General features: G+C 45.3%; 1 protein-coding gene across 1 annotated transcript in view; it reads right to left on the bottom strand.

Moving 5' to 3' along the window:
• The window catches only part of LOC106594184 (junctophilin-3), a 31,442-nt gene that overhangs the window by 2,389 nt on the left and 9,098 nt on the right, over nucleotides 1-19,955 (bottom strand). The window contains exons 2-5 of the mRNA XM_045689714.2: nucleotides 9,979-10,266; nucleotides 9,241-9,745; nucleotides 5,630-5,766; nucleotides 1,139-2,394 (exon numbers count right to left, since the gene is read on the bottom strand). Of these exons, the coding sequence (XP_045545670.1) occupies nucleotides 1,139-2,394; nucleotides 5,630-5,766; nucleotides 9,241-9,745; nucleotides 9,979-10,266 (2,186 nt within the window). The remainder of the gene's footprint in view (nucleotides 1-1,138; nucleotides 2,395-5,629; nucleotides 5,767-9,240; nucleotides 9,746-9,978; nucleotides 10,267-19,955) is intronic.

Here is a 19,955-nt window from a genome sequence, read left to right as displayed (position 1 = left end):
GAGGAGAGAGAGAGAGACAGGAGGAGGGAGAGAGACAGGAGGAAAGAGAAGAGGAGAGACAGGAGAGAGACAGGAGGAGAGGAGAGAGTGACGAGAGGAGAGAGGAGAGAGAGAGAGAAAGGAGGAGAGAGGAGGGAGAGAGACAGGAGGAGAGAGGAGAGAGAGAGATGGGAGGAGAGAGGAGGGAGAGAGACAGACAGGAGGAAAGAGAAGAGAGAGCGACAGGAGAGAGATAGGAGGAGAGAGGAGAGAGGTGAGAGAGAGACAGTAGGAGAGAGGAGAGAGCGAGAGAGAGAGAGAAAGGAGAAGAGAGGAGAGAGATAGAGAGGAGAGAGCGAGAGAGAGAAAGGAGAAGAGAGATAGACAGGAGGAGAGAGGAGAGGGGAGAAAGAGACAGGAGAAGAGAAGAGAGAGAGAGACAGGAGGAGAGAGGAGAGAGACAGGAGAGAGAAGAGAGAAAGTGTTAATTCTCAGACTTCATTTTACAGTCAAGAGTATAGTATCAGTATTTAAAACTAGAGGTCCAGTTTACAGACCAATCTGATTCTACAGTTAAGAGTATAGTATCAGTATTTAAAACCTGAGGTCCAGTTTACAGACCAATCTGATTCTACAGTTAAGAGTATAGTATCAGTATTTAAAACCTGAGGTCCAGTTTACAGATCAATCTGATTCTACAGTTAAGAGTATAGTATCAGTATTTAAAACCTGAGGTCCAGTTTACAGACCAATCTGATTCTACAGTTAAGAGTATAGTATCAGTATTTAAAACCTGAGGTCCAGTTTACAGACCAATCTGATTCTACAGTTAAGAGTATAGTATCAGTATTTAAAACCTGAGGTCCAGTTTACAGACCAATCTGATTCTACAGTTAAGAGTATAGTATCAGTATTTAAAACCTGAGGTCCAGTTTGCAGATCAATCTGATTCTACAGTTAAGAGTATAGTATCAGTATTTAAAACCTGAGGTCCAGTTTGCAGATCAATCTGATTCTACAGTTAAGAGTATAGTATCAGTATTTAAAACCTGAGGTCCAGTTTACAGATCAATCTGATTCTACAGTTAAGAGTATAGTATCAGTATTTAAAACCTGAGGTCCAGTTTACAGATCAATCTGATACCAATAAATCACTCACTGAGTTTGATTTGAGGGTGAGGTGCTCCCCGTCCTGCTCCAAGGTGATTGGCTGAGACTTGAGAGGCGGGGAGAGAGTGAGGTCCCTGTGCAGGGGCCACTCCTCCTGCTCCGCCCCCACATTCAGAGTGTCCAGCATCTGTACAGAGTCCATGGAGCCCTCCTTGACCGGCCGCAGGCCCCGCGGGCGCAGCCTGCTTTTGGGGCCCGGGCCAGGGGACATCTGGGTAGTGGAGTCCAGAGGCTGGAACCTCATGTCTACTGTGTAGTCTCCCAGCCTGTCCTCCTCCTCCTCTCGGTCCGTGAGGCGCGAGTGGGCAGGGCTCCACCGCATGGCGCCGTCGGCAGTCCAGCCCCCTGCGGGGCTGTCGAGCCCGGGGTCGGGCAAGGCATGCTTGCTAAGCTTGTGATTGGATGAGATGTGCTGTTGCTTGGAATGGTGGTTGGAGTACACATGCTCTCGGGGGTCGTTGTGATTGGCTGAGGAGACATGGTCCTTTGGGATGTGATTGGAGCAGGTATAATCTTGGCACGACTTGTGATTGGAAGAAGCATGCTCAGAAGTCTTGTGATTGGACAGATTATGCTCCAAGGCATTGTGATTGGATGAAATGTGCACCTGCTGCTTGTAATTGGAAGAGGCATTCTCACAGGCCCTGTGATTGGTGGAGGAGGAGGAATGATCCCATGTTTTGTGATTGGACGGCATGTACTCCCTCGACTTGTGATTGGATGAAGTGTGCTTTGAGGGCTTCTGGTTGTACGAGGAGGAGTGCTCCCACAACCTATAGGAAGAGGAAGTATGCTCCCGGGACTTCTCCCTCGGTTTGTGGTTGGATGGGGCCTGCTCGTGGCCATTGACTTGTCCCTCCTGCTCCTCCAGTAGAGATGGCGTGGTGGATCGGCTGCTGTGAACCCCCCGGTCTGGATACAGGTCCTCTGTCCAGTTGTTAGCTCCTCCCCTCTGGAGATCCATGCCCCGCCCCTCCACTAGCACCTGTATCTCTGCTCCTCCGTGGTCGTCCACAGCGCTCTGCCGCATGAAGCAGGCATTCCTGGGACGGTGGGAGTGGCCGTGTTTAGAGGTTGGCGGGCTGCGAGGGGGTGAGGGGGGGACGCTCAGGACTGGGCTGAGGTCAGGCGTTATCACGGGAGGCGTGGTGTCCGGGGTGCACAGCTCAGGACTGTCAGTTCCCGTGGAAACGATCTCGTGGTCTTTGTTGTCCTGGTGCTTATTGGGCCGCTGGCACTCCAGACCTGACAGACGGGCAGACAGACAGGCAGACAGGCAGACAGGCGGGAGGAGACAAAGCACAATGAATGAGGTGATTTGGCAGAGATCCACCAGACATACAGTACCAGTCTAAAGTTTGGACACACCTACTCATTCCATGGCTTTTCTTTCTTTTTTGACTATTTTCTACATTGTAGAATAATAGTGAAGACATCAAAACTATGAAATAACACATATGGAATAATGTAGTAACCAAAAAAACTGTTAAACAAATCAAAATATATTTTATATTTGAGATTCTTCAAAGTAGCCACCCTTTGCCTTGATGACATCTTTGCACACTCTTGGTATTCTCTCAACCAGCTCCATGAGGTAGTCCCCTGGAATGCATTTCAATTAAACGGTTTGCCTTGTTAAAAGTTAATTTGTGGAATTTCTTTCCTTTAAATGCATTTGAGCCAATCAGTTGTGTTGTGACAAGGTAGGGGTGGTATACAGAAGATAGCCCTATTTGATAAAAGACAAAGTCCATATTATGGCAAGAACAGCTCAAATAAGCAAAGAGAAATGACAGTCCACCATTACTTTAAGACTTTGAAAGTGCAGTCACAAATACCATCAAGTGGTATGTTGAAATTGGCTCTCATGAGGACCGCCACAGGAAAGGAAGACCCAGAGTACCTCTGCTGCAGAGGATAATTAGAGTTACCAGCCTCAGATTGCAACCCAAATAAATGCTTCACAGAGTTCAAGTAACAGACACATCTCAACATCAACTGTTCAGAGGAGACTGTGAGAATCAGGCCTTCATGGTCGATTTGCTGCAAAGAAACCACTACTAAAGGACACCAATAAGAAAAAGAGACTTGCTTGGGCCAAGAAACATGAGCAATGGACATTAGACTGGTGGAAATCTGTCCTTTGGTCTGATGAGTCAAAATTTGAGATTTTTGTCTTTGTGAGATGCAAAGTCGGTGAACGGATGATCTCCGCCTGTGTGGTTCCCACCGTGAAGCATGGAGGAGGAGATGTGATGATGTGGGGGTGCTTTGCTGGTGACAATGTTTGTGATTTATTTAGAATTCAAGGCACACTTAACCAGCATGGCTACCACAGCATTCTGCAGCAAAACGCCATCCAATCTGGTTTGCGCTTAGCGGGACTATCATTTGTTTTTCAACAGGACAATGACCCAACACACCTCCAGGCTGTGTATGGGCTATTTGACCAAGAAGGAGAGTGATGGGGTGCTGCATCAGATGACCTGGCCTACAGAATCACCCGACCTCAACCCAATTGAGATGGTTTGGGATGAGCTGGACCGCAGAGTGAAGAAAAAGCAGCCAACAAGTGCTCAGCATATGTGGGAACTCCTTCAAGACTGTTGGAAAAGCATTCCAGGTGAAGCTGGTTGAGAGAACGCCAAGAGTGTGCAAAACTGTCATCAGTTTTGCACACTCTTGGTGGCTACTTTGAAGAATCTAAAATCAAAAATCTATTTTGATTTGTTAAACACCTTTTTGGTTATGTAATGCCCTGGCCATAGAGAGGGGTTTTTGTTATTTATTTTGGTTAGGCCAGGGTGTTACATTGGGTGGGCGTTCTATGTTCATTTTTCTATGTTTTTGTATTTCTTTGTTTTGGGCCGTGTGTGGCTCCCAATCAGGCACAGCTGAAGTTCGTTGTTGTTGATTGGGAGTCACACATAAGGAGCATGTGTTTCCTTTGGGTTTTGTGGGGGATTGTTTCTGTTTAGTGTTTTGCACCTGACAGGACTGTTTGGCTGTCGGTTTCCTTGTTTTGTTTTTGTATAGTGTTCTTGCTTAATTAAATTCAAAAATGAACACTAACTCCGCTGCGTATTGGTCCACTTTCTCAGACGATGACTTCTCTGTTTTGTCTGAGGACGAAGACAGCCGTTACAGGTTACTACATGTATCCATATGTGTTATGTCATAGTGTTGATGTCTTGACTATTATTCTACAATGTAGAAAATAGTAAAAAATAAAGAAAAATCCTTGAATGAGTAGGTGTTCTAAAACTTTTGACTGGTACTGTACATCAGGATTACACAGCTAGACCACTGTGTTAACTCAGGTAAGAGGACAATATAAGGAGAATCATATTACACAGCTAGACCACTGTGTTAACTCAGGTAAGAGGACACTATAAGGAGAATAATATTACACAGCTAGACCACTGTGTTAACTCAGGTAAGAGGACACTATAATGATAATAATATTACACAGCTAGACCACTGTGTTAACTCAGGTAGGAGTACAATGTAATGAGAATAATATTACACAGCTAGACCACTGTGTTAACTCAGGTAGGAGGACAATGTAATGAGAATAATATTACACAGCTAGACCACTGTGTTAACTCAGGTAGGAGTACAATGTAATGAGAATAATATTACACAGCTAGACCACTGTGTTAACTCAGGTAGGAGGACAATGTAATGAGAATAATATTACACAGCTAGACCACTGTGTTAACTCAGGTAGGAGGACAATGTAATGATAATAATATTACACAGCTAGACCACTGTGTTAACTCAGGTAAGAGGACAATGTAATGAGAATAATATTACACAGCTAGACCACTGTGTTAACTCAGGTAAGAGGACAATGTAATGAGAATAATATTACACAGCTAGACCACTGTGTTAACTCAGGTAAGAGGACAATATAATGAGAATGTCACGACTTCCGCCGAAGTCGGGTCCTCTCCTTGTTCGGGCGGCGCTCGGCGGTTGGCTTCGCCGGTCTTCTAGCCATCATCGATCCCCTTTTCATTTTCCGTGTGTTTTGTCTTGTCTTTCCTCACACCTGGTTTCAATTCCCTCAATCACCTGTTGTGTATTTAACCCTATGTTCCCCCCATGTCTTTGTGTGGGATTGTTTGTTGTTAGTGCTTGTGCACGTGTTGATTGGTGCGTGACGGGTTTTTGTTACCCATATCTTATTATTTTTTATGCCGTGGGTTTTGCTATTAAACTGCTCCGGCTATTACCAAGTTCTGCTCTCCTGCGTCTGATTTCCCTGCCACCGGTTACGCACCCCTTACAGAGAATTAGAATTTGGATACACTACTGACTGAATCCAACCCTGACTGAATCCAACCCTCTGTAAAGGAAGTTTCAATAAAGTTACTTCAAATTCTACAATTATTTGAATTATTTTTCTCTGCCTGGTTGGTTGGGCATGTATACAGTAGTTACTGTAGCTAAGTCAATTTCTCTGTGATTGACTCACCATTGGATTCACCGTTTCCATGGATATGGAAGGACGGCGAGAGTTCCTTGGCAGCGACCCTGGCCATCCGACATTCCTCACTAGCCTTCAGGGCCACACCTTCAGCTGCATCCGCCTTTCCCCTGGCGTGGCTCATCCTGACAGACAGAGAGAGACAGAGAGACACAGAGAGAGACAGAGAGAGAGACACAGAGAGAAAGACACAGAGAGAAAGACACAGAGAAAGAGAGTCGGAGAGAGAGAGACAGAGAGAGAGACACAGAGAGAAAGACACAGAGAGAGAGAGACAGAGAGAGAGAGACACAGAGAGAAAGACACAGAGAAAGAGAGACAGATAATAAATTACTTTATGTAGATGCTGTGTGAAGATTTCCATCTGTGTGTAGATTGTCTTGGTGCTGTGTGTTGCCTTATTAAGGACTGTTGTGTACAGTCATGGCCAAAAGTTTTGAGAATGACACAAATATTAATTTTCACAAAGTCTGCTGCCTCTGTATGATGGCAATTTGCATATACTCCAGAATGTTATGAAGAATGATCAGATGAACTGCAATTAATTGCAAAGTCCCTCTTTGCCATGCAAATGAACTGAATCCCCCCCAAAACATTTCCACTGCATTTCAGCCCTGCCACAAAAGGACCAGCTGACATCATGTCAGTGATTCTCTCGTTAACACAGGTGTGAGTGTTGACGAGGACAAGGCTGGAGATCACTCTGTCATGCTGATTGAGATTGAATAACAGACTGGAAGCTTCAAAAGGAGGGTGGTGCTTGGAATCATTGTTCTTCCTCTGCCAACCATGGTTACCTGCAAGGAAACACGTGCCGTCATCATTGCTTTGCACAGAAAGGGCTTCACAGGCAAGGATATTGCTGCCAGTAATATTGCACCTAAATCAACCATTTATCGGATCATCAAGAACTTCAAGGAGAGCAGTTCAATTGTTGTATAGAAGGCTTCAGGTTGCCCAAGAAAGTCCAGCAAGCACCAGGACCGTCTCCTAAAGTTGATTCAGCTGCAGGATCGGGGCACCATCAGTACAGAGCTTGCTTAGGAATGGCAGCAGGCAGGTGTGAGTGCATCTACACACACAGTGAGGCGAAGACCTTTGGAGGATGGCCTGGTGTCAAGAAGGGCAGCTAAGAAGCAACTTCTCTCCAGGAAAAACACCAGGGACAGACTGATATTCTGCAAAAGGTACAGGGATTGGACTGCTGAGGACTGGGGTAAAGTCATTTTCTCTGATGAATCCCCTTTCCGATTGTTTGGGGCATCCGGAAAAAGCTTGTCCGGAGAAGACAAGGTGAGCGCTACCATCAGTCCTGTGTCTTGCTAACAGTAAAGCATCCTGAGACCATTCAAGTGTGGGGTTGCTTCTCAGCCAAGGGAGTGGGCTCACTCACAATTTTGCCTAAGAACACAGCCATTAATAAAGAATGGTACCAACACATCCTCCGAGAGCAACTTCTCCCAACCATCCAGGAACAGTTTGGTGATGAACAAAGCCTTTTCCAACATAATGGTGCACCTTGCAATAAGGCAAAAGTGATAACTAAGTGTCTCGGGGAACGAAACATTGATATTTTGGGTCCATGGCCAGGAAACTCCCCAGACCTTAATCCCATTGGAACTTGTGGTCAATCCTCAAGAGGTGGGTGGACAAACAAAAACCCACAAATTCTGACAAACTCCAAGCATTGATTATGCAAGAATGGGCTGGCATCAGTCAGGATGTGGCCCAGAAGTTAATTGACAGCATGCCAGGGCGGATTGCAGAGGTCTTGAAAAAGAAGGGTCAACACTGCAAATATTGACTCTTTGCATCAACTTCATGTAATTGTCAATAAAAGCCTTTGACACTTATGAAATGCTTGTAATTATACTTCAGTATTCCATAGTAACATCTGACAAAAATATCTAAAGACACTGAAGCAGAAAACTTTGTGGAAATTAATATTTGTGTCATTCTCAAAACTTTTGGCCACGACTGTATCTGTCTGGCCTGTTTTTTCTTTACCAGGATGGTTCTCTTTTTGAGACTGTTCCTCCAGTGAGTATAATATTTTCCCGGAACATTCTAGGAAATGGCCTGGTTTTCTGTTCAGCCTTTTTCATCCATTTTATGTGTTGACGATAGAATGACATCCAGAACCTGTTTTCTGATTACAATCCACTCCTTGTGTCAAATGTGTTTGGCATGACAAGGACTGGCAAGGAGTGGAATGTTTCCACAAACAGATCCCAACAGGACTGCACAGCCACCCACTGTATCACCATGATCCCAACAGGACAGCACAGCCATTCACTGTATCACTATGATCCCAACAGGACAGCTCAGCCATCCACTGTACCACCATGATCCCAACAGGACTGCTCAGCCATCCACTGTACCACCATGATCCCAACAGGACTGCTCAGCCATCCACTGTATCACTATGATCCCAACAGGACAGCACAGCCATCCACTGTATCACCATGATCCCAACAGGACAGCACAGACATCCACTGTATCACTATGATCCTAACAGGACAGCACAAACATCCACTGTATCACTATGATCCCAACAGGACTGCTCAGCCATCCATTGTATCACTATGATCCCAACAGGACAGCACAGCCATCCACTGTATCACTATGATCCCAACAGGACAGCTCAGCCATCCACTGTATCACTATGATCCCAACAGGACTGCTCAGCCATCCACTGTATCACTATGATCCCAACAGGACTGCTCAGCCATCCACTGTATCACTATGATCCCAACAGGACAGCTCAGCCATCCACTGTATCACTATGATCCCAACAAGACTGCTCAGCCATCCACTGTATCACTATGATCCCAACAGGACTGCTCAGCCATCCACTGTATTACTATGATCCCAACAGGAGAGCTCAGCCATCCACTGAATCACTATGATCCCAACAGGACAGCACAGCCATCCACTGTATCACTATGATCCCAACAGGACTGCTCAGCCATCCACTGTATCACTATGATCCCAACAGGACAGCACAGCCATCCACTGTATCACTATGATCCCAACAGGACTGCTCAGCCATCCACTGTATCACTATGATCCCAACAGGACAGCACAGCCATCCACTGTATCACTATGATCCCAACAGGACAGCTCAGCCATCCACTGTATCACTATGATCCCAACAGGACAGCTCAGCCATCCACTGTATCACTATGATCCCAACAGGACTGCTCAGCCATCCACTGTATCACTATGATCCCAACAGGACTGCTCAGCCAGAATTTGGCTGACCTGTTATCTCAGTACGGTACAACCATACTGCTTGAAGAGTTGCTGAGACTACAGGTCTATCGGACCCCTAGGGACAGTTTACCTGACCCAGATTAAACCTATTTCTGGACTAAAAAACAACCTTTCATGGATTTTCTCAACTAGGCCTTTTAGTCTGGAAACCGGCCCATTTGGCACATCGCAAGATAACAGAGAATCTATAAATGCACTTGTCAAAGACAAAGATGTTGGCCACCTTCTCCAGTTCTCAAACCTAAGCCTAACCTTAGCCCTAGCTTTAACCCAACTACTGTTACCACAGCAACAGAGATCAACACCATGGGTCTATTTCTCACCTGGACAGGGCAATCTCTGCCTTCTGCTTGGCGATGTCTGCAGCCTTCTCAGCCGCTTCCACTGCCCGCTCCACCTTTTCCCTGATCTTACTGGCTCTCAGAGGAATCAGGTTCTTCCGCTTCCCGCTGACCAGCGCGTTCTGCTTGTACTTCCCTTCCTCTTTGGTGCCGTCGGGGAACGTTGTACAGCCATAACCGTGCCGCTTGTTGGCCACCCACTCCCCCTCGTAGCGTAGACCGTCAGAGCGCCGGCTCACGCCCCAACCCGCCCGCTGGTCGCTGCGCCACTCGCCGGCGTAGGCCTCGGTGACCGTGGCATCCACAGGAGCACCCTGCTCGCCATCCTGGCTAGCGTTGGAGTGTATGTCGGAGGCGGCAGAGGAGACGGTGCTCATACCGGCCTCACTGCAGAACGAGCTCTGTTTACTCAGCTGGCTGGCCAGGGAACTCTTGGACTCGGAGCGACGCAGCTTCAGACCACTCAGGATCGACTGACGGAAACGGCCTGGGATATGAGACGACAACGTTATTTATCCTACAATATGATATGATACAACTTTACAGAAATGGACAACTGACATACAAACACAAGCATGACATAATAACACATACAATGGGAAATCCAGTCCATATCAAAGTGCAAGGCCAATAGACTAGAAAAGCAGGGCTAATGGATATTTAAGTGGTAGCCCATAGAGCCCGACCAGCTGCCCACAAACAGCACATCAGAAGTGTCACCTTTCCTCTTCCCCCGACGGTCAGCCTCGCTGGGTGCAGTTAGAGCGAAGCCCCCCCTCCCCACAGGACTCCCGACCAGCCCGCCCCCCACCACCCCGTCGGCAGGCGAGACGGCGGTCCCGGTGCCGTCCTCCAGCAGGGTGGGGGGCCCGTGGATGTGCTCGGAGCGGAGGGAGTTTATGGACGTTCGGAGCGGGTAGAGGATGACGGCCGCCATGCCGTATGGCACGCTCTGCCGGACACCATAGCCGTGCCGCATCCCCCCCAGCCACTGGCCCTGGAACGTACCTATAGGAAGGAGTCACAGGTCAAGGGTCAAATTATAGGGCGATCTGAGGGCATGCATTGCACCACAAAACCAATTAGGTCACCCCCCAGAAATGTGCATGGATGGAAAGAGGCATAACATAAGGCTTATTATGAGACATTATAAAAGGCTCTTAGTGCTTATAACATTTACATTTTAGTCATTTAGCAGACGCTCTTATCCAGAGCGACTTACAGTAGTGAATGCGTACATTTCATACAATTTTATTTTAAACATTTTTACTGGCCCCCTGTGGGAATCGAACCCACAACCCTGGCGTTGCACACACCATGTGGCGTTGCAAACACCATGCTCTACCAACTGAGCCACAGGGAAGTAATAAAGCATTATACCTGCATGCTTTGTGACATTGTATAATCATTGGGAGAAAATTCTCACTTTGGGTAGCAGGAAGTGACTAACTGATATCACACACATGGTTTGTTAATTCTGTTTTAATCAACTAGGGCCTAAAGAGAGAGACATTATTTTACATCAACATTCGAGCTCTGCTACCTGGCTTACTTCAGGTGAAAGAGGTCTAATAGGACTGTATGATGGGATGACTGGTCTGAAACGACTATCTATACATGAAAGTAATATGGGGATATAATAGGAGTAAGGGACCGACACATCATGCCATGACAACAGTTTAACCCTTGTGTGGTGTTCGGGTCTGTGGGACCCATTTTCAATGTTTACTCAAATAAAAATGATACAATTCATTATTTTTTCAACCTGAGACTCATTGGCCATGGCTCATTTTCATTGAACGCACACTGTGAACCCCCTACACATTTATATTACATATGAGGTGTTAGGTCAGCTGGACCGCAGGGTAATAAAAGTGTGGGAAAGTGTGTGTGTAGGTGAAAACAAGTAAAAATGAAACAACAAGGTTTGCTGCCTTCACTCTGTCTTCCTCCTCCCTGGGCCTGCTGTACACACAGCACCAAGAACCTGTCTGTCTCCTTGCCTGTCTGTCTGTCTCCCTGCCTGTCTCCCACTCTTTACCCTTTGTAGTGTGTGAAACTACACAATGTCTTGCGGGAACCTGCACAATGTTATTACAGTATATTATTTCAATACATTATTTTGATACATTGTTAAAAATTCAGTATGTTCCCACAGTCTACCCCAGCCAGGTGCAAATTGGGGGAGGGACACAACAAATAAACAGCTTTGCATGTGTGGCTCCTCAACACAATCAATCAGTATGGCAAAAAGAATCTCTGCTCAGAGAGCCTTAGAATTTATTTATTTTTACAGAGAGAGAAGCTAGTGTGGAAGGAACGGAAGATGAAGAAATTTCAGAATATGAGGATCATGTCTCTGTCAATTCGTAGTCTGACTGTGAGTTGGAGGAAGAGGATGAGATTGACCCTCAGCCAGCCCCAGGACCAGCCCGTTAGCAACTAGCTCATCAGCAGCCTACAGGAGGAGAAATATGGATGTAAAAAAAATTGTTAAATTGAATGGTGTTCTTGCCCAAGGAATGAGCCACCCCACATGACTGCTAATGGGATAAGGATGCAACCAGGGCCAACGCGGATGGTGGGTACTCATTTCATACAAGTAGTGTAGGACATAAAGTCTTCTTTTCAACTGTTCATCCCAGACACCATCCAGAAAATCATTCTGGACTGCACTAATTTGGAGGGAAGGTGTGTTTTTGGAGAGAGATGGAAGGAGTTGGACCAAACTCATTTACATGCATACTTTGGGGTTCTTATCCTTGTTGGTGTTTTCAGATCCAATGGAGAATCCACAGAATCCATGTGGGATGGAGAAACTGGCAGATAACTTTTCCGTGCAATAATTTCTATGGAAAACCACATTATTTCCAGGATTATCCGCTTCGATAACCAAGTCACAAGACCAGCTCGGCGGCAGAGAGACAAGCTAGCTGCAATCAGGTCAGTGTGGGACAAGTGAATGGACAGGCTTCCCCTGTTTTACAACCCTGGGCCGAACGTTACTGTTGATGAGCAGCTTATGCCATTTAGGGGCCGCTGCCCTTCAGGCAGTTCATACCGTCTAAACCCACAAAATATGGAATCAAGATCTGGGCTGCCTGTGATGCTGATTCATCATATGCGTGGAACTTGCAAGTGTATACGGGGAAGCTAGATGGAGGAGCCCCTGAGAAGAACCAAGGGATGAGTGTTGTCCTGGACGTGACACAGGGACTCCGTGTCCACAACATCAGGATGCGATAACTTTTTTATTTCGCACAAGCTGGGACAGGAGCTCCTCAAGAGGAAGCTGACGATAGTAGGAACATTACAAAAAAACAAGGCAGAGCTCCCACCTCAGCTGTTGAATACACGGAACAGGCCTATCAATTCCTCTAAGTTTGTGTTCACGGCCGACACGTCCCTAGTGTCCAACTTGCCAAAGAAAGAATGTGGTACTCATGAGTACTCTGCATAGGGATGGGAGAATCTGTGGCCAGGAATATCAAAAAACAGAAATCATAATGGATTACAATGCCACAAAGGAGGGGTGGGCAATTTAGACAAGCTGGTGATTGGCTACAGCTACAAAAGAAGAACCCTACGCTGGCCACTTGGGATACTCTTCAACATTTTTGGACATCTCGGCGTACAACGAGTTTGTCATCTGGCAGGCGTTGAACCCAGATTGGAACAGAGGGAAGCTCCAGAGGAGATGGCTCTTTCTCGAGGAGCTGGGCAAAGCATTGGAAAGACCTCAAATTCAGAGGAGGTGTCACATCCCAAGGACCCCAGCTTCTGCAGCCATCGTGAGGAGGATTCAGGAGGAGGATGCTGGTGCCCCATCCGCCCGACCCACAGAACCAACAACTCCAATACCGGAAGTAAGTGTGAGTGATGTTGTGCATGTGTGTGTGTCTGACTCTCCTACCTTGGCCTGCTGTAACTATATAGGTGAGTGAGTGAGTGAGTGAGTGAGTGAGTGAGTGAGTGAGTGAGTGAGTGAGTGAGTGAGTGAGTGAGTGAGTGAGATGTTAGTAAAATCCCTGAACTAGGAGTTTTCATCATTCTAGATTACAGCCACAAGCAACAAGAAGAAGCGCTGCGATGTGTGTGGACCCAAGAAGGACAGGAAGACACAGTTTCATGCATCAAGTGCAATAAATTGTCACACGCTGATCTGTTTCACCTGTCTTGTGATTGTCTCCACCCCCTCCAGGTGTCGCTTATTATCCCTGGTGTATTTATCCCTGTGTTTCCTGTCTCTCTGGGACAGTGTATTTATCCCTGTGTTTCCTGTCTCTTTGGGCCAGTGTATTTATCCCTGTGTTTCCTGTCTGTCTGAGCCAGTGTATTTATCCTTGTTTCCTGTCTCTCTGAGCCAGTGTATTTATCCCTGTGTTTCCTGTCTCTCTGAGCCAGTGTATTTATCCCTGTGTTTCCTGTCTCTCTGGGCCAGTGTATTTATCCCTGTGTTTCCTGTCTCTCTGAGCCAGTGTATTTATCCCTGTGTTTCCTGTCTCTCTGGGCCAGTGTATTTATCCCTGTGTTTCCTGTCTCTCTGAGCCAGTGTATTTATCCCTGTGTTTCCTGTCTCTCTGAGCCAGTGTATTTATCCCTGTGTTTCCTGTCTCTCTGGGCCAGTGTATTTATCCCTGTGTTTCCTGTCTCTCTGAGCCAGTGTATTTATCCCTGTGTTTCCTGTCTCTCTGAGCCAGTGTATTTATCCCTGTGTTTCCTGTCTCTCTGGGCCAGTGTATTTATCCCTGTGTTTCCTGTCTCTCTGGGCCAGTTCGTCTTGTATGTTTTCCAAGTCAACCAGCGTTTTTACCCATCTCCTGCTTCTATTCTCTTTTGTTAGTCCTCACGTTTTTTTGACCTTTGCCTGTTTTCTGGACTCCGTACCCGCCTGCCTGACCATTCTGCCTGCCCTGACCTCGAGCCTGCCTGCCTGCCACTCTGTCCCTCCTGGACTCTGAACTGGTTTTGACCTTTTGCCTGTCCACGACCATTCTCTTGCCTACCCCTTTAGGATTATTTAATAAATATCAAGACTCAAACCATCTGCCTTCCATGTCTGCATCTGGGTCTCGCCTTGTGCCCTTATATAAATACATTTGCAACACACAGAAACTCTGTCTCTCATGTGGTGTGTCGAATGGCCTTAATTTGTGTTCAATGGGGCTCATTTATCATTCCCATAAAATACTGTATGTAAAATTTGTCCTTCCAATGTGTTCAGTTCAAAGCAATAAACATCAATAGTGATGAAAACCTTATTTCATTTTTATTTATTCAAGATAAACATGATTTATTCCACCCATGTCTTGATTATAATTACATTTTATTTTAAAAAAAGAATAGCACTTTTATTGATAAGTGTGATCTAGCAGAGGTAAATGGCAAATATTAACCATGTATGCTGTCTATATTAACCATGTATGCTGTCTATATTGCTTGTAATTGATATAAGTCAACATCTAAGTATTTAGTATTAAGTATGTTTACTTAAATTGTTATGGCTGTATTGTTTTAAAAACCCAATAATGTTGTGGGTCCATCAGACCTGAGAACATCGGGTGAATAACAAAAACATGAACACCACACAGGGGTTAAATATCACGGACCGCACATCATGTCATCACAACAGTGTAAATATCACGGACCGCACATCACGCCATGACAACAGTGTAAATATCACGGACCGCACATCAAGTCATGACAACAGGTTAAATATCATGGACCGCACATCACGCCATGACAACAGGTTAAATATCACGGACCGCACATCACGCCATGACAACAGGTTAAATATCACGGACCGCACATCATGTCATGACAACAGTTTAAATATCACGGACCGCACATCATGTCATGACAACAGTGTAAATATCATGGACCGCACATCATGTCATGACAACAGTGTAAATATCACGGACCGCACATCATGTCATGACAACAGTGTAAATATCACGGACCACACATCATGTCATGACAACAGTTTAAATATCACGGAGCAAATCATGTCATGACAACAGTGTAAATATCATGGACCGCACATCATGTCATGACAACAGTGTAAATATCACGGACCGCACATCATGTCATGACAACAGTGTAAATATCACGGACCGCACATCATGTCATGACAACAGTTTAAATATCACGGAGCACATCATGTCATGACAACAGTTTAAATATCATGGACCGCACATCATGTCATGACAACAGTGTAAATATCATAGACCGCAATGCGCTCAACCTCAGGCAAAATCATGTTTTCTCATTTTCCACTGATTAAAACTAAGATATTGGGTTTTATTTCACAACTTGGCTGAAGCCGACCACAAATAATGATCAGTTTTGTCGTATGTTGTTTTTATACAATAGATTGTTTAAAGAGCGTTTTCATCTCATTTCAGTAGTGATGCTTTTAACACGAACATATATATACACATTTTAGTGGCCGGTCATGTTAAAACAGAGGAATGACATGTCATGAACCTTCGCTGTGGTGTGTCTGTCAAAGTGTAAGAGATCGGGACCTGTCCATGGTGCTGAAATGTAGATCGCAACAAATCTATGCTGCGCCGACCCAATGTAAATACCGATTCATGTTATTAGCCTACACTTCACACAATATTACATGTGTAGCTGTTGGGATAGCGACAATAGCACGTTTATTGGGATGTGGAAAATGTGTCAACTCGTGCGTGCTATATTAATCTGTCTGCGGTCTCCCAGGTGAGAGACCGAAGAGAGAGAGGTGCTCTCTCGTGACGCAGTCTTTATTTTTATTTATTTTTATCTCGTTCTGGAGTGTTATTACGCTACTTCATAAACCAAATAACACCAAGGTTATCTCCTGGTATGTAAACCATTGCGGTATATTGACAGTAGAATATAGGCAACGCTGGTAAACAACCTCTAGCTACACCAATGCAGCAGCGACGGATCTTGTTTCCATGGTCCCCTCTGCATCACTTATTGACCTCTCTCTCTCTCTCTACCTTTCCCTGTCTCTACCTCTCTTCCTCCCTCTCTCTACCTTTCCCTATCTCTACCTCTCTCTCTCTCTCTCTCTCTACCTTTCCCTATCTCTACCTCTCTTCCTCCCTCTCTCTACCTTTCCCTGTCTCTACCTCTCTTCCTCTCTCTCTCTACCTACCTCTCTTCCTTCCCCGGCACCCCTCCCTGCCTCTCTCTGTTCATCCCGGTTTAGTGCAATGGAGTTGCTTTGGTTATCAAACGGCCTAGATTAGGGACAGTTCGACATTTACTGTGTGTGTGTGTGTGTGTGTGGGGGGGGGAGGCAGAACGATAACTGGGCCTGCTGGGAGCATAAGACTGTGTGGCTACACAATATAGGACGACTTGGGAGAATGATGCCGGGCAACAGACAGCACATCAGTATCAGCAGTAAAAATACAGCCAGACTGTCCTGTACTGTGCCTTATCTAGATCAAGAGTAGACCCACAATTCATCCAGATGGAATAAAACATTTAAATAACAGGGCTTTTCAGCCGTTATTCAATGACATTTTCACTTCAGATTACAGTATTTCACTCACTTGAAAACAATAATGCAGTATTCATTTTAATGTGTTGTTGTAGGCTAGTCTAGGGAGGATTATTGTATTGTTGTAGACTAGTCTAGAGAGGATCATTGTGTTGTTGTAGGCTAGTCTAGGGAGGATTATTGTGTTGTTGTAGGCTAGTCTAGGGAGGATTATTGTAGTGTTGTAGGCTAGTCTAGGGAGGATTATTGTATTGTTGTAGACTAGTCTAGGGAGGATCATTGTGTTGTTGTAGGCTAGTCTAGGGAGGATCATTGTGTTGTTGTAGGCTAGTCTAGGGAGGATCATTGTGTTGTTGTAGGCTAGTCTAGGGAGAATCATTGTGTTGTGGTGTTGTAGGCTAGTCTAGGGAGAATCATTGTGTTGTGGTGTTGTAGGCTAGTCTAGGGAGGAAAATTGTATTGTGGTGTTGTAGACTAGTCTAGGGAGGATCATTGTATTGTTGTAGACTAGTCTAGGGAGGATATTGTATTGTAGACTAGTCTAGGGAGGATCATTGTGTTGTTGTAGGCTAGTCTAGGGAGGACCATTGTGTTGTTGTAGGCTAGTCTAGAGAGGATCATTGTGTTGTTGTAGGCTAGTCTAGGGAGGATTATTGTGTTGTTGTAGGCTAGTCTAGGGAGGATTATTGTGTTGTAGGCTAGTCTAGGGAGGATTATTGTGTTGTAGGCTAGTCTAGGGAGGATCATTGTGTTGTGTTGTTGTAGGCTAGTCTAGGGAGGATCATTGTATTGTAGTAGACTAGTCTAGGGAGGATAATTGTATTGTGTTGTTGTAGGCTAGTCTAGGGAGGATCATTATGTTGTTGTAGGCTAGTCTAGGGAGGATCATTGTGTTGTAGGCTAGTCTAGGGAGGATCATTGTGTTGTTGTAGGCTAGTCTAGAGAGGATAATTGTGTTGTTGTAGGCTAGTCTAGGGAGGATCATTGTGTTGTTGTAGGCTAGTCTAGGGAGGATTATTGTGTTGTTGTAGGCTAGTCTAGAGAGGATCATTGTGTTGTTGTAGGCTAGTCTAGAGAGGATTATTGTGTTGTTGCAGGCTAGTCTAGAGAGGATTATTGTGTTGTAGGCTAGTCTAGGGAGGATTATTGTGTTGTAGGCTAGTCTAGGGAGGATCATTGTGTTGTGGTGTTGTAGGCTAGTCTAGGGAGAATCATTGTGTTGTGGTGTTGTAGGCTAGTCTAGGGAGGAAAATTGTATTGTGGTGTTGTAGACTAGTCTAGGGAGGATCATTGTATTGTTGTAGACTAGTCTAGGGAGGATATTGTATTGTAGACTAGTCTAGGGAGGATCATTGTGTTGTTGTAGGCTAGTCTAGGGAGGACCATTGTGTTGTTGTAGGCTAGTCTAGAGAGGATCATTGTGTTGTTGTAGGCTAGTCTAGGGAGGATTATTGTGTTGTTGTAGGCTAGTCTAGGGAGGATTATTGTGTTGTAGGCTAGTCTAGGGAGGATTATTGTGTTGTAGGCTAGTCTAGGGAGGATCATTGTGTTGTGTTGTTGTAGGCTAGTCTAGGGAGGATCATTGTATTGTAGTAGACTAGTCTAGGGAGGATAATTGTATTGTGTTGTTGTAGGCTAGTCTAGGGAGGATCATTATGTTGTTGTAGGCTAGTCTAGGGAGGATCATTGTGTTGTAGGCTAGTCTAGGGAGGATCATTGTGTTGTTGTAGGCTAGTCTAGAGAGGATAATTGTGTTGTTGTAGGCTAGTCTAGGGAGGATCATTGTGTTGTTGTAGGCTAGTCTAGGGAGGATTATTGTGTTGTTGTAGGCTAGTCTAGAGAGGATCATTGTGTTGTTGTAGGCTAGTCTAGAGAGGATTATTGTGTTGTTGCAGGCTAGTCTAGAGAGGATTATTGTGTTGTAGGCTAGTCTAGGGAGGATTATTGTGTTGTAGGCTAGTCTAGGGAGGATCATTGTGTTGTGTTGTTGTAGGCTAGTCTAGGGAGGATCATTGTATTGTGTTGTTGTAGGCTAGTCTTGGGAGGATCATTGTGTTGTTGTAGGCTAGTCTAGGGAGGATCATTGTGTTGTTGTAGGCTAGTCTAGAGAGGATCATTGTGTTGTTGTAGGCTAGTCTAGAGAGGATCATTGTGGTGTTGTAGGCTCGTCTAGGGAGGAGTATTGTATTGTTGTAGACTAGTCTAGGGAGGATCATTGTATTGTTGTAGACTAGTCTAGGGAGGATCATTGTATTGTTGTAGACTAGTCTAGGGAGGATCATTGTGTTGTAGGCTCGTCTAGGGAGGATCATTGTATTGTTGTAGACTAGTCTAGGGAGGATCATTGTATTGTTGTAGACTAGGGAGGATCATTGTATTGTTGTAGACTAGTCTAGGGAGGATAATTGTATTGTAGACTAGTCTAGGGAGGATCATTGTATTGTTGTAGACTAGTCTAGGGAGGATCATTGTATTGTAGACTAGTCTAGGGAGGATCATTGTATTGTAGACTAGTCTAGGGAGGATTATTGTGTTGTTGTAGGCTAGTCTAGGGAGGATCATTATTTTTTTTTTGAAAAGAGAGGCGAGCCAGCGAAGAGAAAAAAATTATTATCAAAAATCTAATAGAAGTTGTACCCCTTGTAATAATACTAATCACCTTCTGTACAACAGCTAGCGACCTCACCAAGATATTTTAGCCTTTTGGTATTTCCACTTCTGACACCAACGTACTGAACGACAGGACAAGGAAGTGAAACCGGGTCATTGGCGTGAAAGGAAAACCCCCCTAATGCATCGTGTCTATAGGGTGAACCCACTTGGTAGGAATTGTGTCACGGCTCATATAGCGATGACTGTGACAGTATAATGGGTTTGGAATGACAGCCATAGAGACCAGGGTTTAGAATGACAGCCATAGAGACCAGGGTTTGGAATGACAGCCATAGAGACCAGGGTTTAGAATGACAGCCACAGGGACCAGGGTTAAGAATGACAGCCACAGGGACCAGGGTTTAGAATGACAGCCACAGGGACCAGGGTTTGGAATGACAGCCACAGGGACCAGGGTTTGGAATGACAGCCACAGGGACCAGGGGTTTAGAATGACAGCCACAGGAACCAGGGTTTAGAATGACAGCCACAGGGACCAGGGTTTGGAATGACAGCCACAGGGACCAGGGATTGAGTCGCAGTC

This window comes from Salmo salar, chromosome 11, assembly GCF_965601325.2.
Source record: "Salmo salar chromosome 11, fSalSal1, whole genome shotgun sequence".
Taxonomy (NCBI): Eukaryota; Metazoa; Chordata; class Actinopteri; order Salmoniformes; family Salmonidae; genus Salmo; species Salmo salar.
The sequence above is the reverse complement of the archived record's forward strand: the minus strand, read 5'-3'. Positions and strand labels throughout refer to the sequence as shown.